Source organism: Anticarsia gemmatalis, chromosome Z, assembly GCF_050436995.1.
Source record: "Anticarsia gemmatalis isolate Benzon Research Colony breed Stoneville strain chromosome Z, ilAntGemm2 primary, whole genome shotgun sequence".
NCBI lineage: Eukaryota > Metazoa > Arthropoda > Insecta > Lepidoptera > Erebidae > Anticarsia > Anticarsia gemmatalis.
The window spans coordinates 12,276,803-12,303,086 of NC_134776.1; the positions used below are offsets into that span (position 1 = coordinate 12,276,803).

Consider the following 26,284-nt stretch of genomic DNA (forward strand, 5'->3'; position numbering starts at 1 on the left):
ATATCGCAAGCATTATAAACGCTGAGCAATACTGAAGAACATAAAGATATTCACCTTTCCGGGGTGCAAAATGTGCGGGGGTGGGCCGGGATTTTCCTCTTCTGCACCTCCCCGACCTCCATTTATAGTGTTCTCCAGGGTACCTCCCTTTGAATGAGCTTTTGGATCATGCACCTTGAATCGCACCTCCTGAAAATTGATAACAGAAATATTTGGAATCCGAAGGAACGATGAATAACAAAACTGTTTTTTAACTGCTGCTTACCGATGGCCTTCCTGGTGGACACCTACTAAGCGTACCCATCTTAGACAAAGTGTGCGGATCCCCTACAGGTGGACAGTCAGGGGGCATTTTCTTCTCGGACGCAATTTTCTGCATAGCCACAAATCTTTGTTTCCTCATCTGTATTCTCTTTGCCATATAACCCACAGTCGCGTATTCTGTAAAGATAGGAGAGAGGTGTCCATAACGCTGTTTCATTACACAAAGAGCGGAGCATACATACGTTCGCTAGAATAAGACTGTAGATAAAATATTTCGCTTAAGTATTAAAAAATCGCATTGCAAAATCGTAATTAAAATCGTAAAAAAGTTATTCAAAAAGATATTACCTAGTAAACTAGCGAAGACCATGACGAAACAGGTGCCCAAGTACACGTCGATGGACTTGACGTATGATATCTTAGGCAGAGCAGCGTTTGTAGATGACATGAGCGTGGTCATCGTCAACACAGTAGTCACACCTAGAGCCACTCGGGCCGGTGTAGCATTCCGGTTTAACCAAAACGATACCCACGATATGATGACAATCAAACCCGAAGGTATGTAAATTTGGATGAGGTAATAACCCATAGAACGAACAAATTGGATTTCACATGCCAATCTTGAATAGTTTCCTGTAAGAATTTTTTTAATTAGAATATTGTAATTGAAGGTTTTTGACAATTTCACATATCCGTCGACGATCATAGTAGCGGTCTGTCATTTTAAAGTTAATTTTGTTGTTATTTTTTTAATATAATAAATAATTTACCGAACCTTGACTTTAAAAGAAAAGTACTTTTTTTCAAACAACAGTCCAATGGAGTTTTTTTTCAATAAGTACGTTTTCAGTAATTATTCTTTAAGAAAATAATATGACATGACATAAAACTATTTCACACCACTCATAGTGTTTTGTGCAGTAATACAAAAGCAGGACGTGAAAAGAATCGTGGCTGTTTCTGTTCAGTGTTCCACGTAGTGGTGTCTAATTCAACCTTCGTAAACTTTCTATTTTAAGATTTCCCCCGCGAACCCATGTACCTGTGGTAAGGGAGATCTCCATAGCTCGTTGGCGATGGCCCAGCACCTTGAACTGCGGGAGCGACACCTCGCTGGAAACACCCACAGAGTTGGGCCCCTCGTTCCATTTGTATCGGATGTCCCGCATGGTGTAGCCGACTGTGCGCAGCGGACATTATAAATGAAACAACCCCAGGCCCATCGCAATGGGTTTTACAACACGAATCGTCTTTCGGTTGGGGTAAGAGCGGGGGAGTCGCGAGCTCGGTGTCGCGCGTCTCGTCGTGCGATTGTCGTGTCGTGTTTTAGCATGTGTGCTTGTGTCGCGGTATCGATCTTCTGCACACGGGCTGAGGGAGACGGGGTCGGTGGTGGAGCGATGGATGGACAGTGCAGGGAGAGCGACTATTGCGATTTGTTACCTGTGGTCAATGTTACGACAGTGGCGCGCTGCCGGTGGCCGAGCACCCGGAACTGTGGCAGCTGCACCTCGTTGCTCATACCGACGCTGGTCAGCCCATCTTTCCAATGGTACCGAATGTCTCTCATTGTGTACCCGACTCCGGAGACATGTCAAACACACAAAACGCTATCACTTACGCTGCGAAGCATCGCGTTTCCCTCGTACGTCCACGGCTGTGTTGAAGATGGGACTCGCGAACTCAAGTGGCGAGACAATTTAGTCGAACCGAGCAACCGAAGGAAAACAGGCGACACTCGGTTCAACTTCATATGGATGATAGAAAAATATAAGTCTACCTACAGGGATGATACGAGGCAACAAGAAAAAAATATCTATGTTAGTCAAAATAAGTAACTACGTAATGCTTAAGATATTTAGAATATGAAAAGAATACAATAATACAAGGACAGCATAGTGAATATGTGGCATGCATTGAGATGGCAAGTCATGCGAGTGCGAACGGTCAGTCAGTGCGTGTGATGAGCGCAAGCGGCGGTGGTGCGAGGGTGTGTGGGTATGTGTGCGCCGGGGGGCGCTTGCGGTGCGCTCCGTCTGCGGCACGGCCCTCGGTGGTTGTGCAGACCCCACCGTCCCCCGCCTCCTTTGGCCCGCTCAGCATATCGCAGCGTCGATGTCTTAGTATCAGTTCGGTCGCTTGATGCTCGTGAGAACAAAGGCTTACTATTTTACGGTCTGCCTTCTGCGGGTGCTGTATGCGAGAAGGAGACATTTCAACTTATGAAAACTCGAGGGAAATCGCAGCACGTGTCGACGGTTAGTTGTACGCTTGTGCTCACAGGGTATCCCTGAGTAGCATCTGTGATACAAGAAAGTGATCACAACACAATATCTGTAAGCCTAGTGATAATTTGCATCGTGGTAAAGAATCAAATCAATGATTGCTTTAGGTGAGCACAACACACACACGTATATTTTCGTTTTATTTTTCTATCATCTGTAACATAATATGCCTCGCACTTCGATTTAATTTTAGTTAGAACAGTCAACAAAAGTTATCAGTTGAATGTTAAGAACGCGATTACAGGATTTGATATCAGACGGCAGTAAAATAAATAAAATCGTTTACACAAAACATACGACATCAGTTTACAACGGACACACAAAGCGTGCGGTTGTCCAGCAACACTCTGACATATATATTGTTAGCTAGAACATTATAATATTGTATTATTCAAGTTGATAGCGATTCGTGATAAATATACAAATAAACATTAGTCACACAATACTGTCGTATTTTATTGAAAAGCTGAAAAAGATACTTACAACTTTCGATCTCTATGTGGCACAGTTGACGGTCCATAGGAAAATATTGAAGATTCATAGGGCATGATGCTGTAATCGTTAACCTGAAAAGCAGGGAAGCAATATATTTAGCAACCATGTAAGAACCGACTAACGAATCATGAAATTTAATTGATCCCGTCATCAAATACAAAACGTAGCTGTATTACCTGATACTTCTAGTGATTGAGCCAGAATAATGTATACGTATGAATTCGTTGCTAGTAGTGGCTATATGGAAATAAGATTGTTTTTCGTTGACAAAGAACGTGTCAGGCACCCATATATTCTTTATGAATTCGGAGCCAACAGATAACGTCTCCACTCCAGTTCTTTTTTTGTATGCTAATCTGGGATCGGTCCAAAATTGTCTGAAGTAAAAATCCAATGTGAAGTCCTGAGAAAATAAAAATCGTTCAGTTCAAGTTTTTACCAAACTCTCGAGCGTTCTACAACGGATATAACAACAATAGGGCTTAATGGAAATGTCACCTACAACAGTTTAGCTTTACTGTAGGGCGGTTCACTCAGAGGACTGCAGTTCCAACTAAACACTTGATGTGCTCTACGTAATCAAAACAATTAGTTTTTGATATTAATGTTGTATGTGTGTAGTAGGAACTCTTCCTTACAATAGATACTTTCGTACGGTTTACAGTATCAATGTTTCTGTGTACTACACAAGTACATTTTGAACAGCAGGTATATAATTAGGGAACTATACATAAACATCTAACATCGGCATGCTAATTTGGAGAACTCCATCCTACACAAAGTGTCAGTCTGTTTACACTGCAGTAGTTGTGGTCAAGAGACTAAGTAAACACAATCTTAGTAGTTAATATATTATGTCGAAGCTTGGTTCTCATGACTTCAGACAGAAATAACACTTGAGAATATATAGACACTGCACTACATTGAATAGACAAATTGAGCGGTAAGCTTTAAACAATTATGAAAAAAAAAAAACAAAATGTGCAGAGAGTGTGATTGTGACATGAAGCCTACGGAACACAGGTGAGGTCTAAGAATGAATCGGGAGATGGGTGCTCTAAGTGACAGGAGAGGGCGAGGTGAGTGGGTGGCGGCGCAGGCGGACACCCACGGCTCGATAGAGGCAATCCTCTCTTAATTGAAGCTAACAAGCCGGCACGTATAGTACAAGTTGCCACCAATAAAGTTTGGACCAGGTTTGTGGAACAAATTAACGTTCATTAATGAGGTCGAATCGAGAGTTTGTGAATTGTAAATAAGGCAACCTCCCCACCCTGGGCCATGGGTCACGTCTCATTGTGACCTTCCCAACCTTGATTTGGTTTCCACTTCGGGGTCCTTCACCCAAACATACGCCTAGCAAGCTCACTCAGTTTGACACTTTGGAAAACCGAATGCGGTTTGGTATTCTGACCGACACACTGCTATACTTATGGCTCGTATTTATATCAAAATAGCAAACTCACGAAAGCATAATTAGAACAAAACAAGGTCAGATAGTATCGATGTTCCAAGTCACTGGAGAAAATAGAAAGTTACAATTATATTGGCAATATTTCAGTAAATACACATAATACGTACATACACAACAAACTACAAAATGAGTCACGATAAGAGATATACAGTCGTCGCAAGTCCATAGAGCCTGAACATATTTAATGTACGTTTTAATTCCACGTATAAGACCGTTTCTTTTACTATTTGGTCGCCTTCATTGCCACTTAATCGTAAACTACCATTATCAAAACTATTGCGTTTCCACGTCAAACCAAGCAGAGAAAGTGATGACCTTCTGTTTGATTTTGAATTTTGTTTGATAGACCGAATAAAGAAGAAATAAAAAGTTTTATATAAATAAGTAGCTAAATAATAGTTTATAGATTATACGGAGTAATAAGTATAAAGCATCAAAATTAAAAATTAGACTAAATATTAACAAAAGCCAATATTAAATATAATAAATTTGGATTTGATATAAAATAGTGTCTTTTAAAAAATTCAAACAGATGTCATCACTACATGGCAGCAACTTTGGAGTTACGAGTACTGCAGGACACACAACTGGGTAATTTCAAGGTTTAACGGGTTGCTTTTCTTATTATGATCTCATTATTAAATTTTGTTTCTCCAATAATAACGAATTTACCAGGAAACATAATAAGAAAGCAAGTGGGCGGACAAAGGGCGATCTGCTCCACCAAACGCGGACATGCTCGCAGCCTCGTGTCTGGGGCTGCTCGGTCGCAGCGGCGCAGCGCGCGGCCGGAGCGACCGAGACAAGCGTGAGCTGACAGTGGCGAGTACCATGAGCACTTCGGAGACGGAGCTGATAGAGAGCACATACATGGTGACGCCCACCTCCACTGGCGGACCTGCAATCAAGCCCAATCGTGAGTCGCGCGCGCGCCTCGCGCCGTGAAAACCAAACCAGAGGACGGTGACGTGCCCCATCGCCAGGCGAGCGGAGCGGAGAGGACGCGAGAGGCGCGGGGTGCGTGCGGGTGACGGGCTGTTTGAGCTCGGCTGGTGCACGTAGCATGCGGAGCGTGGGCCGGCCCCGCTCGCGGGCACGCCTCGCACCCGCGCGAGCCACGCGACTCACGCGACTCGACCGTGCGCGGACCGCGCGGCTCGTATGTCGCGGTGTCGCGCCTATACCGATCAAATGCAATCGAACCGTGGACACGGGTGCTACGATGAACGGTTTAATGCTGGTGATAATGCTAAGGGACAAAATCTTGCTATGTATGCGCTGTGTCTTTAATATTGTTTTGAAAATAAGATACCATTTTCACTTCAGACAGAGAGCTGATGGAGAGCACGTACATGGTAACCCCCACTTCCACGGGTGGTCCTGAAAACGACACAATACACAACACATAACAAGTGTTAGTTTCCGTCGTACGAGCTGTGTCTTAGTTCCCATATTGAGCTCTCCACAAACTTATTAATATTGCTAAGCGTTGTATTATTAACAGTCAGTTAAAGCGAGGTGTGTGCTTCAAACTTAGGCTACGTTAATAGCTAGACGGCTCGTCGGCGCTATGTATCTTCTAGCCGCGAGTTGACTCTCAACTCTTGGAATGTTATTCAGCCTTTGCTCTTGCTAAACATTTCTCATAAAAACATCCCGGCTATAGCGAGTAACAACTAACAATATATCACTAATTGACAATTTTTTATTGATTTAAGTTACCATCATGTGACTTACATTGTTGAAATAATGTAAGTCTCTATGTCTCAAATTGGGAAAGGTATATAATATTTTGTACAAGTTTAATTTAGTTTGTAGTCCCGCACGTCATTTGTTCAATACAAAACGTTGGTATTTGTTCAAGATTCTGAATATATACCTATACATAGTTAAGGTGAGTCTTCATAGTTCAGTAGTTCACACGGTAAGTAGCAATAAAACTACCAAAAAATCAGCAACAATGTTTCTTTTTTAGAAATCTATTCATTCAAAAGCTTTTAAAATAAGTCGTGTACTCACCTCCATAGTTTGGCCTTACTCTTTTGTCATAACTTATACTAAATGAATCCAAAATTGCTGATATATTGACATCGCCGAACATGCCTCCCCCACCGGCACCCCTGTAACAAAAAACCCGTTTAAAACATAATTTAGTGTTGACAGAACACGAGTTTGTATGAAAAAATTGATGAAATATGCTGACGGCAAATGAAGAATTAGTATGGGTAACGTTGATTGGAAATGCCCGATTTATTCATATTGGAAATTGAAAATTTGTTACGTTTTGTTGAACAATTAAATTATATTTTGTATATCAGTAGGATTAAATTTTCAGTTGCTCTGCTGATTTTGTAATTTAGTGGATCTCTATTCTTTCCTTCTGTTAATCTGCCTTAAAAATATCATTTGAACCCTTCATAAGAAGATTCAGTAATGGAATTCTCTTTGCTTTTGAGTTATTTGTTATCTAAAGTATATTTTTCCTCGTTTCAAGAGATCCTCCAAATGAATACGTTTTCTACCCCCACGTTGCACCCCAGTAGGGGTTGATATGAGCATTGTATATTTTAATATGAGGCTCAAGAAGTATATGTACCCTATGCAAATATGTCGATGGAATAAGAATTTCCCAGCTTTGATGTATTCATAGGTTTTTGTTGTCGTATATTTACACAAAATTACGAATAATTGTTGTAATACTGGATTATCAAAGAAATCCGTATCTTTTTTTTTTACTTAATGTTTTCTTGTTTTTGCGATATAACAAAATATTTTTACACAAAGAGCATCCCGAGCAATCATCGACAATGGTATTGATACCAATCGTAATAAAGTTTCCCTAACATTACGTTTTACCGAAGTAAGTGAAAGGAGAAAACTGAATTCAATCAAACCCCTCAATCTACCTATTCTTTTATTAAGCTTGGCATTGTCAAGAGTGAAAGACAGTGGTTGAGGGTGAGATTCCAAATAAAAGACTTTTCTCAACGAAAAATTTGCGAGAATCGAGGTTTTGAGGTCGCAATTTCGCACCCATCAGATTGAATAATGAGTTAGGTACATGGATCTTTGTTTTAATGAGCTACGTTTCAATGAGTTTTGTATTAGAATAATCAAATGTCTAATAAGAATAGAGACATTCCATCTCAGTGGACCGTAGTTAAAAAAAAATGGTATTTCGATTTCGAAATAAGCCGATGAAAGTCTAAGTAGAATAACAAAGTAAACGTTAAAAATATATTTCATTCGACCACTACTATTTACGCCTCAACTTTGTAAAAAATAATAATAGAATACAAGTTCTTTACCGAGAACTGTCAAGGCAGCAACTAAAAAAGAAATACGGAAACCTTAATAGAACGTTGTAGATTTGCGTTTTATTTACTTTTTTAAAACAATTTTAATCTCAATATGGATAAGTTGGCAGAAGTGCTAATAGAATTAATTTCAGTCTGCAGGATTTAAACCGGTATATAAATTTTATCCAACTATGTTTTAAATCTTAATTAGAAAATACGAAATACTAATTTTAAACGTCAAACTACGTCTCGAACGATCCCGACAACTACAATTACTGGTTCGGTTCAGCAGTAATTACCCAAAGCGGCTTAAAGCTGCTAGTTTCTAAGCCGATTAAGCCGCGCGCGTGGTTTATATCTGTGTTTACACTAGTTAAATTGTATCACGTGACTGAATAGTTAGTGCAGATCAGTCCCGAGACACATTCCACTGTCCAATAGTTGACTATCGCTTAAAATTTAAAAGACCATGCATAATTTAGTCATGAATACATCTTAAACAAATACCAATCCACAACGAATAATTCTATACCAAAACTACAGCACAAAGAACATTTTCAACCTCAAAGAAAAAAAGTTGAAAGAGAAATATGAATTTGTAAAATGACAACGAAGTTCTAGTTAATAAATAAAGCAAAGAAACGCTGAATCACTGCAACACCTGCGTCTATCGAGTACTCGGAATGGCACTATAATAACCCCCTATGTGACAGTGAATCTTTTTCAAAAAGGCTTTGTGACAGCGCGTACTTATTCCTTCAATTAACCTGTCACTGGCGGTACAAATGTTATCTATGTCACCTCTGTCGTGTCTCTGTAAATAAACAATGGCCGCAATACAATAGGTCCCGTTGACCCGATTGACGTCCCGACCCTATTTTTGTAACAAGATAATATAATATTACTATACGAAAATAATGAGAACTAAATGTAATAAGGAATATAACGAGGAAGTCCTCCGTTGATACATATTATGAAAAATAAATATTATAAATGATGTGACTGGGATTTGATTTATTACTGACCGTTGAATTTGTAATTGTTTGATCAGTTTTCATAATTTAATCAACTTTAATATTAATCATAAATCAGCTTACAATGATCACCGCAAATGACAATGTACATTATTATTTATTTGCACGCATTAATCATGAGCTTGCTGTAACTTTTGGAATTTGTTATCTTGTTAAGGTTATCTGCGTTTTCCGCTGGCTTAAAGAACTTTTTCTAAAAATAGAATAATAGGATATCACATTTGAATAGCTCCGCTGTCCATACAGAACTCATCATCGCAAATTGCTAACAGAATCAGTTACGGACGTACAATAGAATGAATAATGAATACATTCTTTAAAATTCGATCAATCTGTACAAATATTCTATTCCGAATTGAGGAGAATAGTCATTGTGCCAAAACCAAGGATTGTCTGCCAATCATCCATTCATTGCGAACTTAAATTCACCTGGGTAGACCCTCCTGGCTGTGAGGTTTCATTGTTCAGACTGATTTTCTCATGTGGTAGTCGCTTTGTGCTTTCAGGGTCCCACATTCCTTATTCATTGTGTTAAGCCCAACTCGTTATGCCATAATAAGTGGTTAATTTAACTTGTAAAGTTTAAAGCTATTTTCATACTACCGTACAAGGTAATTATATTCGGTCGCATGTTAGTCGTAAATTAAAATGTTAGAGAATCGATCTTGTTAGTCTAAATCATGAAATCTAGACTGTACGGGCTAGTTTAATTAAATTTCAAGTCAAAACTTAGTATTTTTAGATAAAAAATGTTGATAAAAGACCAACTAAAATATCGTGTAAGAAGCAAATAAATCCTTTTATCGGCGGTCATATCATTGAAATATAAATTTCAAACACGTTTGGCAAGACGTAGTTTGTATAAAATATATTTTTCTTGCTTCAAAGTCGCTGCGCTAAAAACTATTTACCGCGTTGATGTCGTCTTCACAGACACTGCAAAGCCGAAAGCCGTTCCACTTGCATAACAAAACCATAAATGGGTTTATTTGAAACGAGCTAGCAAAATAATGATAATTGAAAATTTCATTTCTTGAAAATACAATAACTAAAACAGATTTAAAATTCAAATACGTAGAAAGCTTTGCAGCCTTGTAGATGCATTTTATATTAGCTTAAATATTAAATAAGTACTGCTATTAGTGGACGAGTCAATATGACATGGGTGTTATTTTATTAAATGCAACGGACATTTGAAATCACTACTTGTTAAGTTAGCCGTAATAATAGGTGTTGGTTTATAACGAGGATGGCTGTGTGAGGTATGACGTTGATAAATATTTTAAATATTCACTTTACTTCGTTTTTGTAGTAACTATGACGTATGATTGCCCATCATGAATTGCTATTTAAAATGGGTAATAAGTTTTGGTTATGTGACAAATTAAAAATCTTTTATCGTAAATCAAATCACAATATAAAATACCGCAGTTTTCCCATAGGGGTAGGTAAAGACGCAAGAACGACATTTAATGCTCCTAATGATTTCAATTGATAGATCACACTTACGATATTTCCACAAAATTATAATTGAGAAATAATTAACAAACATCCTTATGTTTTATAGATTATTTTCACCGTCCTGTCTGGAAGACATTTTACTTGTTAGTAGCTGTCATAAGTCATTCTCCTACCATAGAGACTTAATATTTGAGACAATGCAAATTAAGAAAAACAATTTTTTTCTGCCTGTACATGCAACAACCACCGAATTAATTTCGCGGAAAAAACTTACGAATGTTCATAAGTTTGCGAGAACAGCACGTTCACTTGCAAACGTATTTAATAATAATATTTACTATTGTTAGATACACGGGTATACCTCTAACCTGAAGAGGGTTAATGCCTTAATCCATTTGACATGTGAAATTCACACACCTTGACGAACTATTTCGTATGCATGTTACCTTGCGAGGTTTTCATTTGCCGTAAAACCGAGAGACGATGCAAATTTTATACGGTCGTAACCTTAAAGTCATTCCAGTCTTGATTTTAAAGTCTCTTAGGTATTGGTTCAAGGAGTTTGTAGTCATTCTTACAAGGTTTTATAGATCATAGATTCGTAGCTTGTTATAATACCAATAGCTAAAAACTCTAATAAGCTTATGTAAAAAGCCTATTAGAGTTTTATTATATTATTCTTATTAGTATAAGAAACAAATCTAGTATAAAATAATTACTTCGTTTCAGAAATACATTACAACATTAATTACTACAATGCATTATTATTAACTCTATGGCTAAATTATACGCAAATTTATAACACGAATAGCTATAGCTTTTTCATAGCTGTGGCGGTATAAAATATCTAAACAGTTTTTGCACACCCGTACCAACGTTTTCATTGGTTTGTTAGCAAATAAAAACAATATCGGTCTATTCACTATTTTATGCCGACGCTACAACTTTTTATCGCCACTAACAATGTTCGGATAGTTGTTGTCTAGAATACTAATTACTGTGAAGTGACCTATTTCGTAATGTTCTAGAGCAATACTGTTAAATATTAGGCCAGTATAGATGCACATTCCATTGGGACCGATATCGATTAAGTGTTACGCCTTAAAGGTGTTAGTTCAGTGGAACGTACTATGCAAATGGGCGTTCTAAACCTGGGGATATCATTGATGTAGAGCTCCCGCTACATTATAATAATAATAATAATAAATCATTTTATTTTCAAGCTACAATGGCTCATAGATATATACCTTACAAACTAACATATATATTAAATATATCATATTGTTATTAGTAAATAAATCTTAAGACTATGTTAGTAGCACTTCACTTAAGCACAGTGTCTTTGGTGCTATCCTGTGGTATAAGTCCGCGGAAGCGACGGAATACCACGCCCTGGGGCCAAAAGTCCTCCTTCATGACGAGGGGCAGCACATCGTTTGGGACGCGCACCACGAACGACTTGAATCCGACGTTACGGCGCGCCTCCAACAGCTGCACCCTCATCTGGTACTTGGTCCTCTTACTGATATACGTCACGACATCCTCCTTGTTGGTGAGGTAGTGCAGACGTGAGACGTACACCGGTGTGGTCGGTCTCGCGGCTCTTAAGCACGGTGTTGGCTCTTTAGGAGCCGTACCGCTGCGATTCTGGGTTCGTGTGGCGCGCTTTTTCCTTTGAACCTTCACGAAACCCTCGTCGTCTTCGTTCCCATTCCCCGTATCATTTGGTAAGAATTTGGGAACAGCAGTGCTCGCCGTAACGCTCGCAAAGTCTCTTATTTGAGTCTTCACGGGGGCTGCAGGCCGTGGCAGCGGGACGGGGCGAGCGGTTCGCGCGACGTCACATGGTGATGTCACAGGGGCAGGTGCGGGGGTGGGGGGCGCGGGGGCGCTGCACTCCACAGTACGCGACGGATGCGCTGGCGTCGAATATGCTGACGCAGAGTTCAACGACGGCGAATCGACGACTCGCCGGCACGTGTTGACATTCGATGCATCGGGTGTTGACCTAGAAACCGACACCTTAATGCGCAAATCGTTTATTTCTTTACGCAAATCGGTGACGGTATTCTGGGATGCATCTAACTTCACTAGCACATCCGCAAGGCTGGCCTTCAGCGACACGATGTCCTTCAGAAGGCTGGTTACATCGACGTGGTCGAAGGTGACAGGGGGCAGCTTGTGCAGCTCCTTCGCCACAAACGTCGGCACATCGTCGGGATCAGTCTCCTTGAGTAGCGTGATGATGTCTTGGATGCTCTTCTTTGTCCCGTCACGCCGGCGGGACACCATCTTGTCGCGCTTATTCAGCGTCGTGAACAATAGCAGCTTGGCAGCTGCAATGTCCTCTTCACTGAAGTTACTCGCACATATCTGGATGGCTGACACTTCATCCATCACATCCAGTTTTTGCTGCAAAAACGCCAGTAACTCATTCGCAATAAGTTGTGTACCCATCGCGAAAAAGAACTTAGTCGAGCGTCAGCTTGCGCCGCGCTTATCAAATTAATATAAATAATAACACGTCTGCATTAGAACACGACGCAAGCAAGACTGAACGGGACATTGAACGCTCTCCATTCCTATTTCTAAGGGGTGAATGATCATTAAGAATGGTCAGATTTCTCTCACCGTCGAGTCCGCAGAGCTGCAAATATTTTGTCCGAACTAAATGTTAACTATTTGAACTAATTGCTGAGAAAGTTATCAAGGCTTATTGCCAGACGACGTATTTATGTTATTACGATGCCGAACGTCTTTATATTATTAGGTACAATTGTTTACAGGTATTTGGATCTGTTTGCAGACTTTGAGTAATTGTTTGTTAATTGAAATTTACAATCGAGATCGTTGATTGAAAAGTATATTAATTATAAGTCTCAATTGAAAACTCTATTACTTGAAAACCGCACTCATTATTTATGTTCGTTTAATTAATTTTAACAACGACATGATTCAAAATCAAAAGACTTCTTTTGCCAATTAATTATCGCTGGAGAAAAAAGCCTGTGCGGTATAACGTCATTGTCTTCAATGAGCATTATTGTACACTTACGTATGTATGTAGCTGGGCACATAAAAGAGCGGTGGAGAGACATGGCAGTCAATTAAGACGAGACAATAATAGAGAGTACTTCTTTTTAATTAAACCATACGAAAATACGCATGTCTGGACGCCTCAAAGGTCTGAATTATCGGTTGGCTTAGCTGATCCTGACGTTTCATTAGACACTATATTTTTTACCCCTGTTGTAATACTGCTACGGTAGGATAAAAAAACAAAAGACTATTTTAGTTGAGGCGTTGTCGACGATAGAAATACTAATTAAGGCATCCATAAAGTCGATATTTCTCTGGCATCCATCACGTGTTTCGTCACTGACTGCTGCAAATCTAAAGTGGTCTCCAATAAAAGCACCAAGTAATTATGCTCGAGTCGCAGGGAAATCTAAATTGTTTTCGAACCCGCTTTGAATTTAATTAGAAATTACTAGGAGTAGGAGCGGGACAGTAAGAAGCAGTGCTTGCTAATGAGCTCCTATACATAGGTACATAATATGTTATGAAAATACCATTTTATAATGATGGGACCAATGTGACCTATGACCTAACAAACGCGACAAGCCCATCACTCGAGGTTAATGATCATTTGGGCGAATTTGGAGCGCACCCGCGCTCACTGAAATGGTCCATTAGTATTTTTCAACATTTTCTTTTACAATTTTTACCAAATACTTGCCCAACGACCTTATAATGGCAAATTGTGTTGAAGAATGTATCCTGGTTCGGAGGCAATTCTGTCATAATATTATTTCTGTTTTGAGGAAATTCGTAATGATGGAAAATTTTGATTTTTATTTCGAAAGCAAATTTTATGAATAATAATTGTGGAAAATTAAGCATCGAGTTCGTGTAAAGAAAGAATACGTTGTCATGACCACGAGAATTATTTTGTAACATTATGAAATACTTAATTTATACTCGTATTCTTATAAAATACGAAGAATACAGTTGAAAAGTACATATTTGCATGCGTATGTGCTATTCGGCTAAACAATTTATTTCTGTAGATAGGATTGCTTTAACGTGATATTGTGTTTTAGGTCGACTGAGCAATTTCAAGCCACATTTAATAGAATATTCTAGTGACTGAAAAATAGTTAGCTGCGTGAGCCGCTGTGCTGTAGCTTTATATTCCAACGGTCTCAAACGTACAAAACTTAGCAATGCACAATATCTGTGTGGTATTTTTATATCTGAGAGTTGTGGGAAAAAGTTTGACATAGCAAGGAGTCCGATATGCGGAGTTTGCCGTGTAACTTTCAAACGGAAGTGTTCATGTTTATCGTATAAAATGTTCGCCAGGAATGCGGAGTCTTGTTGGAAATACTGTCGCCTTTGTGCATTTTTTTACACAAAAGTACCAGATTGTTGACGTAAGATAGTGTCATTGTGAAGCACGAAAGAATTCTGTTATTTTAGAAGGTGTGAAATGAAAATATTTAACTCGCTTATCCTCTAGAGAATTGGTTTAATTTCACGCTGAAGGCTATTAAGAGGCTGATGACACTTCAGTTGTTTTCGATAACACTTGTAGACAAGTGTGCTTCGCTGTTTTTCAATTAACTTCTTTTTTCGACACAATGGTTTCAGGTTTAAAATGTTCAACGATATTTGTCAAGTAACTGTAAAGGTCGGAACAATTTATAAATTGACAAGTGGAGTGGGGAATGTGGATGGAATTAGAAATCACGGAATCGTAACATTGGCAATGTAGAACAAGTCTGTGACATTAAATCGATGTAAGTTTAATCAGCCTTTGACGTATATTCGAATGTCATTTGAATAATGAAAATGATTTATTTTAGCCCCGTATAGTATAGCCCCGAGAATAATTCTAAAAATACTTTCACAATTAGAGAGCAACTGGGAGTAATAAAATTTATCTTAAGCATTTTGTTTCGTTTCTATTCACAATATTTCTCTGGGCAACTTTATCTCAAAGAAATCCACGTTTATAGGCAAAAATCCTATTGTACAGTTTTCTATCGCCGTTATAGGCGCTATAAATAAAAAAAACGTTCACGAGTCGCCCGCACACGCATTGGACTTAAATTTTTAAAGGAGTTGACGCCTTTTTCAGCTGTTCTAAAAATAGACGCGGTATCTTGGAGTGAGGGCGCAGCTAACCTGCCCTGCGCGGTACACGGGGCTCCCGTGAACGGGACATCCCTTTCCTCGTAATTTCGGGTACAGGGCTCGTTTTGTTCACCCCAGACCCCCTCCCTCCTCAACCGATTCGCCGCGCTCCTTTAACATTCAGTGCGACGCGCTCGCACCTATCAGATACTTAATGCATATTCAAGTTTTTAATCCAAATATGTTCACTTTTTCGCAGTCTCTTCATATTTTCAGCAATATCAATGCGATAGTTCGAATTATGGTTATAAAGCTATAGCAAGTTATTGATCGACACGAATAGTCCCAAGGGTGAACGTTGATGTAAGCAGGAGCGTATGAAGCAATTTCGGGGCTATAAAAATATCGAGATAAGTAATTGACGATTTGTTAGTTTGAGTTATTTCAGTTCGTAAATAATTTATTTTGTTGCAATACGCGTAAGTGTGTACGTCAAAAAGTTATATGAAAAATTCAGAGCAAATTTTGGGGTGGCGTGTGAACTGCTGAAATATTAATGTTACATAAACAAGTTTATGAATTAACATGGCTCGGTGAGAGCTGAATGTTGGGACTTGAAGGTAATGGAGAGCTCTCAAATGTAATGGCGGCACTAGGGTGAATAAACTGAAGAGCTACTATATGTCACGTCATGGTATTCAGTGAACGCTCCATTCAACAATCTCTCGATTCGTAGAGCAAATGTGGCTAATAAAAGAACATGCACTATAATAGGCATTCCCTTTTGTGAAAAGTATAAAAGTTTTCTGTAGTAAATGCGTATGCACTATTTTCGCTAAAGTTGCTGATGGAATTGCGAATGGATGAAAATAAAATTTAAACACACGCAAGACAGTTTGTGTGAAAAAAATATTTACGATGTTTTTTTTGTTATAGGCTGATCTTGTGCGTCTTGTTTAGAGTCATTGTTCATAATTTGAAACAGCTTAGCCCTAAACATATAACCTTAATAAAAGATTATATTATTAACTCTATCTTTACTATCGAAAACAAAAGCAATTTTTAATTCGATTAAAAGCTTAGGTCGTCGCTGTCTTCAGCATGTAGCGACATTTTAAATACTAAAACTATTTGGCAGTCCAAATTCTAAAATTAAATATTCAGCCGATATTCTAAATATGTCAAGTGCACAAGTTTCCACTATCGCAACAATGACCCATTTTCCTAAATTGCCTTCGTAATTTATCCGCGACCTCATGCAACAGCATTTCAATTAAGTGTCATGTCACCCACTAACTAGTCGCAAGCTTAATATCAATCAAAGCAGATCGTTTACCGGTGAAAATGTACCGCCGTGCTCATATTACTGAAATTAGGAGTGAGGCGCCGACTCAATCTGTTACTACTGCCAGTAATGCGCTATGATCGCATATTCGTTATCGTTTAAGTTACTATACAGATGTACCATCGCGGTACTTACTGAAACGCAGACCGTAAGAATTAGCACGATGGCTTGCTTTTAAATTTGTCTATTTTACAAAAATATTTTTTTACTAGTTGGTCACAAGAATTGTCATTCATTAATTATTGTTTCTTATCGTCAACGTGATTGAATATTATTAGTTACAAGAATCCTAAAATTATGTTACAGTAATGTTATAAAGTCAAGTTTTACGTAAAATACGATTATTTTTCACAAGCGCTTTTACTTATAGCTTTCTCGTTATACGAAGGCAATTATAACTCTTAGCATTTCAAAGGCAGCCTATGATTTTAAACTCAGACGACGCTTAAAGGGTTCTTACTACTCTCTTGAAATAAAGTCTGTTACTTTTTTCGTGAATGTATGAATAAAAATTGCGAATTGACATTTCTTTAGAACCGATGTATGACGTCTTTGCTGTATTGATTTTGAAATTCAATGAATAGCTAACACACAAATGATACACTCGAATCTAAAAAACATCAAAGCATTCGAGCACCCCAATTTGAGTATGGTTTCGATTTTCCCTTTGCGATACGCTACCGTACGATTCTATTATTGTAAAATAAGCAAGTATTCACGCACGAAAATACAGAGTCATGGCATTTGATTTGAGGGGCCTGAAAGAAGGCTAGACAGTTCCGGAAAGAATTGAGTTTAATTAGAACTGAATTTGAACAGTTTGGAAGACAGTAAAAGTGCTCCAATTATGTTCCTGTGTACCATAAGAACGTCATATAGTATACGTAAATAGCTTTCAAATGACTACTTTTTACGTTGGCAACTATAATTATTTAGTTGTGATATTAAAAGTCCGTGGCCCACTTGTTTAGCGTCGTGGGCCACCTACACCTCATTAATACCCTAAATGACATATTATTTTTAGGTAAGCTTATTTTTCTACTGCTTTAACCTCGTTTGTATTTACCCTAAAATGGTCACATAATCGATTGGTTTTAGATAAGCTTCTTAAGGATTAAATAGGTTATTTACATGTAAGATAAATGCCTATAGAGTGTTCAAACGCAGAAAAGCATATACTTTAAAATACGCCTTCAGGCAATTCAGCGTGCGTAAGTAAATGTAAGTTTAACATAATATGACGCGGTCCCTTTCCCTCTTAATTTTGTGTCTCATGTCACGAAGAGTATAATAACAATTTCGGGAGACACGGGTCTCATATCCACTTAATTTAGGCAACGCTAACCAGCGTGCGTTCGATCCGATCGGTTATTTGGTAAAGGTTCGTGAAACACATTGAGCTGTATTTAGAAACATTCATGAAATAATTATATCGTCAATTCAGTCTTATTTAATATTTACCCTCTAACCTTTTTGATGGTCTTTGAATAAATGATCAGAGTTTTGTTTGTGTTTAGTATGTTTTAATTTCCTTTCATCTGTTAATTATGCAGTAGGCTATTCCGAACAATTTTGCGGCGGCTATATCGCGAACTGGCTATTAGTACTCAATTGATTGCATTATTGTTGGTAATGACAGAAATTATGGTAAATACAGGTTGGTTCAGTTGTAATAAAATTGTGTTAGAAAAGAAAAATTATCGTGCCAATTGTTGATTTGGCATTTCATTAAAAATCATTAACAAGATGAATAATGTACCAGAATGAGGAAGCTTTAACTCAAAATTGAAAAAAACGTCATTATTAATTCGCTTCGTAAAAATATTTTTATTTTATATTTACAACCAAATTATTATAAGGTATGCGAGTAATAATGTTTACAGCAAAATACAATTTATTAGGCACTACTTTTTGCTAGATCACAAAGAAACTAGAGGTAATGTCAGAAGACTAACCGAGGCCTAGAAAATCGACCACTTTTATTTTCAAATAAAAAATGGAGCTCAAAATAGAACGGCTAGGGAGGAGCAGGACTAAAGGAACATTGTTTATTGGCTTGAATCTGCGTAGATGTTTAGTAACGAGCCTTGATCGTGGCTTGTTCGAGCATTATACAGCCTTGTTATAGCCTCGGTACTTTAGCTACAATATTGACCTTTACACACGTTCGCCCACACAATTTACGGATGGATGCAATACGTTGGACTAAACCCTTGACGCTGGCTAATTTCCAGACAAGTTTTCGGCTCAGTAATTTTTACAGACGGGATAAAAGTGGCTAAGTTGAATAACCTACAGAAAAAAACATATTTTTCAATGCGGTGATGATTATCCCGCTAACATAGCCCTAATGTTTTGGTTTAAGTTCACCGATCACACCAACATAAAACAATTTTGAATATTAGTATATATATATATATATATATATAAGTAAATTGTGAGAAAATTTTAAGAGACAGACGAATTTGACGTTTTCAAAGTCTGTGATAGTTTTAAACAAAAATGAATAAAGTAGATTCAGCGGCCATAAAGGAAAACTTTAATTTAAAATCAATAAATAATAATCAGCTTAAAAGAAAACATTTTGAAATAAATTTTCCGATAGCGCAATACGCAGCGGTTAAACTGTCACTCTCACAAACTGTCCGAAACGGGATATAGACAGTTTTCGTTTCCATTTATCTAAGCTCACACAACATTACAATGTGGATTTCTTCCTGACAACACCCAAAAAGAATAGCTAGATGTGTAAAAGTTGGCTGTGTTGTTCCACCCAATTCTAGTTATTGATTAATAAAGTGGTAATATTTGGCCTGATAAACATCTTAATATTATCGAAACCAGTCTTGGTAAATTGTTAAGTTCACGGAGTTATAATTTATAAATAACTTATTTGATAGAACGTGAAGTCATTAGTCAATGTACGATATCATTTTAAAGATAAGATTACAAATATAAGAAAACTAAAAAGCTTGGAAACACGTTTTTATTTGAAACCCAATCAATTAATTTCTACTTGAAAGCCTTTATTGCCTAGAAATGTAAGCGGCCCATTACTCAACAGCGTTGGTAGTTGAAAAGTATACATTACCTTTCCACGGGCTCGTGCCTACAGGAAAATTGCTGCAATCGGGCTACTCTCAAATTACTAGTTGTGTGTTCGTAGGGCATTGCAATGACGTTCTAACATCGAGAATTATAGTTCCGATTCCAACAGTAATTTCTTGGGTTAAACATGTGGCATTTTGATCAGGGAGGGTTGTCGACGTAGTTAAGTTCTAACTAACTTTTGATTGGCCATGTTAAAAGTTTTACTTGATTGACTTATTACACGCATGTAAGTGTGATTATCAACCACTTTACTTCAGTTAGCGTTGTTACATTAAACAGGTGGGAAGACGAGTTTGAAATCAGATGCTTCTCTCAAAAGTGACATTCCTCAAAGAAAATACGCTCTAGCATGTCAAAGTCACAAATTTGTTTCCCTGATATTGGCGACGCTGACGCCAACAATGTTTGTGCAGAAATTGGATGAACATTTTTGAGAGAATTTATTGGCGATGATATTTGCGCCAGGCAGCCGGCCGCCATAATATGCGAGCAATGTAGCACAGCCTTTTGCAGTAAACACAGTTGGTAAGAGGCCGAAAACCTCCTCTACCTGACTCTATGACGAAAACAAGCAATTGATCCCTCGCAATTAGACTAAATGGATCGGCATAAATACATAATACTGGGAAATTGTCGAGTGGTTGTAAATTACATAATAATGAAAAATTACATAGATTACAAACTCATTGCTCGACACTTCGTCGACTCTGTTATTTGCTCGACTATTCGCTGTAATTTGCGGTCTTTATCGAATTAAAGCTGAAACAATGTTGTTGGTTAGATTTCACTTCATTATAAAACGATTTCAATCGTTTTGTCTGCGACTGGTATCGTTGATAACTAATTTATTTATGAATGAAGTAAAGTATACGCTAGATACACTTTTATTTGAGTGTGAACCGAAAATAGACTGTGAAATGGTTACAAAATGTAACTGCCACTGTAGTTTACTATAAACGGCCTTAGCTACCAAATACGGAATACTCCACGATAAAAATAAACTTATGAACTAAACCATTCGCCCGTGACCTGTCTATCCCAACTTTCTCTTTTACTATGTTCGGTGTTTCTAGAAATAGAATTATACAATACGTGTAGCTTTGTAATTTACTAGCCGAATGAAATCGTTCAGGACCGATGAAATTTTGTTTTATTTACATGTTAACATTTGTAGTAATCGTTTATTATTGTTGTTGAGGGTAAAGCTATATATACGAAACAAATGATTAAAGAATTGTCCCGACAGTTAAAATCTTTGATGTCTTTGTATTTTATGAAACCATACTAAAGATATGATCAAACGCCGCAGTTATTATACGAAAAAATGCACAAAATAAACCCAAACTTTATCGTACAGTATATTTAGATGCAAATTGTTTTTTTATCGAAACTTTCCCTGGAGAATATATTACAGAAAACTTCTTAAAACGAAAACATGAATTAGATTTTTAATTATTACAACGTTATACTGTAGTAAAAGATAAAAAAACGTACGATAACTAAACATACAGAATTTGTATCACGTGACAAATTACTAGCGTTGCCAAAAAGTAATGTAATAAGTAAAATTATAAATACACACATAAATCTTCTTTCATTGTTAAAGAAACACATAAATAAAAAACAGAAGACGCGTCATTCGTAACTTTCCTTTTTGGTGCTGGCGGAGAAGTGATAGATTGTGATAATAAATAATATCTATTCTGTAAACAGAAAGCTCTCTCCTTTTAGCAGCGTAACAAGAAACGACCAAACCCAATTTCGGCAAAGACTTTTAATCAATAAAATGACTGCGGTAGAAAAAGTACCCATGCATTTTATATGAAAACAAAATTTCCTTAAACAAGAAACAAGATTCGGTTCTCTTTTCAGCCATTAATAAAATTCCTAACTCTCAAATTCTAATCGCTTGGGATAATCTTGAGTCCTTCGCTCAAGGATTTACCTTCTTTTTACAATTTAACGAATAAAACTTGGGATTTTACGTAGCAGAAGCACAGCTTTAGAAAGATAACGTCATTGACGTTCTGCTTTTGAATACGTCGATTTAAACTGTCTTTAGCGTTTTTTTTCACGTGACTAAACGTTTTACACTATATATTATATTAAAATAATCATTTAAATTGCTTAACGTTAAATTGACAATCTTCTGAAACACCTAACAAACTATGAGGGTGAGCCAACCATTCGACAGACACACAATAGAGATCGGATACAAAAAAAATACAGAAAAGAACGAACGCTATTCGTACAGTAACGGCAATTCGGGCGCTGTATTCAAACACACAGCGTTTTGAAAATAGCTCTACATTTGACTCTACGTAGACTGCTAAAAGCGAAGATTGAATTTTAATATTTATTTGCTTTCTTTTTTGGTTTAAATGTTTATTAGAACATTTCTCACGACATTTAAGCATTAGGCTGCAATATCTGATCGAAACACCAAAAGGACTCATCAAGCTCATAGCTGCATCGTTAACGTGGAGGCTGCCGCGGAAGTGAAAATTGAATTTCCGCTAACACCGTCGAACGTCATGTTAATATTTTTAGTGCGGTAAAGTGGCGTAACCTCCAGGCGCCTCCGTAATACTAATAAATGCATTTTGCTGCAAACGCGCCGGTAATGTCAACGTTTAGTAATCAAGTGATCGACTGCATCTGAAATTCAAATGCTCCTCATATCGCATGCGAACAGGGATTTTAAAATTCAACGCTTTTATAGTTGAACAGACAAGCAGTGCCGCTACACACGTCGCTATCGGTTAGTTTCCAGTTCACAAAGGAAAACCTACACACACGCATTCGGTTCCCCAAATTATTTTGTTATTGTCCCCAATTGTACTCGATGTTGTATACAAAGATGTGGCGCCTTGGAGAAAGTTATAACGACCGTCTGCTGGCCGACGTTGTTCCCGAATTTCCCGCTACAAAGTTATTAGCCTAATACAACTTAGTCATAAGCATGCCGTTACTAACCGAAATCACCAAGCCAACGGGTCAAGGACCCGAAATATCCTTTTATTCCTTAAGCGACTGACCACTTTCGATTCGTCACGAAGGCGCGCGAGTCGTACCTTGATTGTGCGTTACTTGAAAAAATGACTTAGTACGTAAGGTTAGTAAGGCTGACAGTTAAATACAGGTTCGCGTGTGGTTCGTCGCGTGAGCACTCGATCGTATATGCAAATATAAGTTCTGCGCGTTAAAGCAACTCGTGGAAGCTAAAAAATCGGATTTGAATACTTTTTAGTATGAAAGTTTAATTACGTAGGTAAACATAGCACGTTATGTTTTTTATTAGAGATATAACACGATAACCTACTTTATGGTTGAAGTAACTACATCATTCTATGTCATTAGCGGCTTCTTTACAACTTATGTAAGTAGAAGTAGTCATTACTTAATATGTTCAAGTATTCGTAGCATACGTTAGACAACGTCTGTGATACTTCACCGATCATTCGTGAAACAAGGCGAAGTTTTGAAAACTCAAAGGCTTGTTTCCAAAGGGAGAACAAAACTCAACCTCTCTTTTGAACGAACGTGTGACTCCACTTCCGGAAAATTCTAATTAAAAAATATGAGGGTATGATACAGCTTTGTCCCATCCCATTCGCACCTAAACTGTTTTCATAATTACATACAAAAAGCTGAAATGAATGTTTGTAAGATGAAAAATATTATACAGACGTTATTTTCATATGGTTTTTAAAATATTCAACGTGAAAGCCGATAATAAAACAATTAATGCTGCGCACGTGTTTTTTATGCAAAATAGGAATATTTGTTATCTTTTGAAAGGCGGATTTATCGGGCTGGATCGGTATCTCGAGAAGGCACAAGAGGCTTGTGCGAAGAGGATGCGCCGCGCCACCTGTATGTTTATTAATTAAGATTCTACGTCGACCACTAACGAAATAGCTGGCGAGCTTTCATGACTGAGTGTTATATTACACGTAAGACAATCTTATTTATTGTAATGAGTTGTTAAGGAGTTCATACTATTGTTTGCCCGAGGTTTAAAAATGTTGACGCTTAGCCTTTATAATTGATCTGCGTGTTTATTGCTGCATAAATAGTTATTGAATCAAATCTTTCGTCGCTGTTTTAGAAACAATTACCAAAACGTTTTCTCTTATCTACTTACATTGAGTAGATATTGGAATGTAGCAAACCCGAACCACACGCGATTCCTTTAATGTCAATATTGGTTCGACACGAACGGACATGTTATGCAATTTCTCATACCGCAAATGGATTAAGTGATGTTGGACTTATAACGAAATAGGGGTCTCTTTATGATACTGCACAAAAAGTATTAAAAGTTACGCAAATAAGCGGCCGCATATTTTTAATTACTTAGGCAAAAGGCGCTTCAAGCAAAACGTATAATAAGATTTTAAGCTGTCTATGTACCTTACGAAATTAAATTACTTTTGTAAGTACGTATACATAGATTATGTTATGACGAAGAAAATATTTGTTTAAGAAAATAAGTTTCTTCGTATGATACTGTGCTCTTAGAAAACGAGCTTATTTACAGAGCATAACAATTGATTTTGGCTTAAGCTTAACCAAAATGCCGCATTATCATTGAATGCGAGGCCGGCGACATTAATGTGTATTGCAGTGGGATTAATCAGGCGAATGTCATATGATGAAATTCTTACCCACTTATAGTAATATTCCATGTCGAGCTAATTTCGCAGTGTTAATTGTGAGTGTCGAAGCGCTTTATGCGCAAACATAAAGCGAATTACATTGAGCGGGGAGTTCATGACGTCATGCCGTTTATTAAAATAATAGTAAAAGCTGGTATAGTTGTGCTTCGTGTTTTATGTTTCATGTGAAAATGTCTTTAGTAGATTTGGCGCATGATGTGCGCGATTCTCTCCGTACATTTACATATTCCGTCGACGCATTGAACGAAAATAGGGGTGCACACGTATAGAACATAATATGTATGTATGGCTGAATAAATTAAGTCAAATCTTGCTTCGTTTTCAGTACCTGATGTGTATGTATATTATTGTTATTGTTTTATTATGCGTCAGCGGGTTTCTAAGATAAAACAGGCAATGCGTAAAATAGATGCGGGTAGATAAAATATTCCCTTATTATAAATGAAATTCATGCTTATATATACTTTTTACTATCCGCCTAAATCCATTAAGTTAGTACAATTCACTTTATATTAGTTTTTCTATAAATTCAAATAAATGACCAACAAAAAGGTCTCTATACATACCACCATAATTACCATTCGTCTTTTATTATAGTTCAAATACCGATACATAGCGACAAACTTACACAGTAACAACTATAAATTAAACACGAAGTCCATTTAAAATTATACCAATTTTGTTATTAGTTGAGCCAAGTTGAACGAATTGACGGAGCTTCAACAACAGAAAAGTATACACTAACTTTTCATAAAAGTCACTAAATATCTTTATCGAAACTTGATTGTATTAGATTACTCAGTTTAGGTATTTTCAGCGGTAATTTTGTCAGATAATTTTAAGAAGAGTTTAATTCATGATTTACGAAATTAAGGTTAGTTTTGCTAAGAAGACGTTAAATACAGACTTTATCAGTGAGGTAGTATAATATCGTAGCCATGCATCGTAAATCTAATGCATTCCATTTTACTGCCCTCCGAGATTTACGATCTCAGCTTATCGAGGAACTGTACTAAACTTTTACGTCAACGCATTTCGTTAAAACTAAGAAAAACTGAGATAAGTGTATGAAAGTACTCACGCGACATGGTTGGCTTGCGGTAGAAAGGCGGCCGCTAGCGCCAGCAGCAGCGGCGCGCTGCGGGGGCGGGCGCCGGTCATGTCGCGTGCAGGAGTCGCATGGGAGCTGGGCGCGTGTGTAAACCGGCCGCGCTCGCTCGCTCGCCGCTTGCCGCCGGTGTCGCGCGGCGGACTGGCAGATCTCGTGTCCGGTGGCGGGCTGGCGGCGCGTCGTGCTCGCAACCGAGTGCTCCCGCCGCCGCGCCGCTATCGATCGCAGCAGGCGTGACCCGGGCCGGCACCGCCTGTCGCTCCAGTATCGACCGTCGCGCCGCCGCAGCCCATGCGACGCGTACTCACCTCCTAATTACTACACAACTGGACTCCTTCGCATTAAAACTTCAAACCTGCGCGCGACACCGCGGAAAATAAATCTCACTTGATTTTACAGAGTTATAATTTTTTTCTACTCTAAATCTGGAGGCACAAGTTTCGTCAATATTTAATGAGACACTCAACTTGACCTCCGTAATTCAAAAACATTCATTAAAAATTCATATATTCAACTAATTAATTTAATTAGCTTTAATTACACGACACAACTTTTAAGTATGGTTTTCCTACTGCTAAGCTGCA

At 37.8% G+C, this 26,284-nt stretch overlaps 1 protein-coding gene across 2 annotated transcripts in view; it reads right to left on the bottom strand.

Moving 5' to 3' along the window:
• LOC142986143 (gamma-aminobutyric acid receptor subunit beta-like) overlaps window positions 1–25,882 on the bottom strand; it is a 33,410-nt gene extending 7,528 nt beyond the window's left edge. The window contains exons 1-9 of one of the 2 annotated variants that reach the window (XM_076134429.1): window positions 25,671–25,882; window positions 6,538–6,638; window positions 5,349–5,416; window positions 3,221–3,447; window positions 3,033–3,115; window positions 1,307–1,444; window positions 613–897; window positions 266–441; window positions 55–189 (exon numbers count right to left, since the gene is read on the bottom strand). In XM_076134429.1, the coding sequence (XP_075990544.1) occupies window positions 55–189; window positions 266–441; window positions 613–897; window positions 1,307–1,444; window positions 3,033–3,115; window positions 3,221–3,447; window positions 5,349–5,416; window positions 6,538–6,638; window positions 25,671–25,750 (1,293 nt within the window). In that variant the 5' untranslated portion in view covers window positions 25,751–25,882. Of the gene's footprint in view, window positions 1–54; window positions 190–265; window positions 442–612; window positions 898–1,306; window positions 1,445–3,032; window positions 3,116–3,220; window positions 3,448–5,348; window positions 5,417–5,830; window positions 5,899–6,537; window positions 6,639–25,670 lie in introns of both variants that reach the window. The other variant, XM_076134428.1, reaches the window with a different exon arrangement.
• Between the last annotated feature and the right edge of the window lie 402 nt (window positions 25,883–26,284).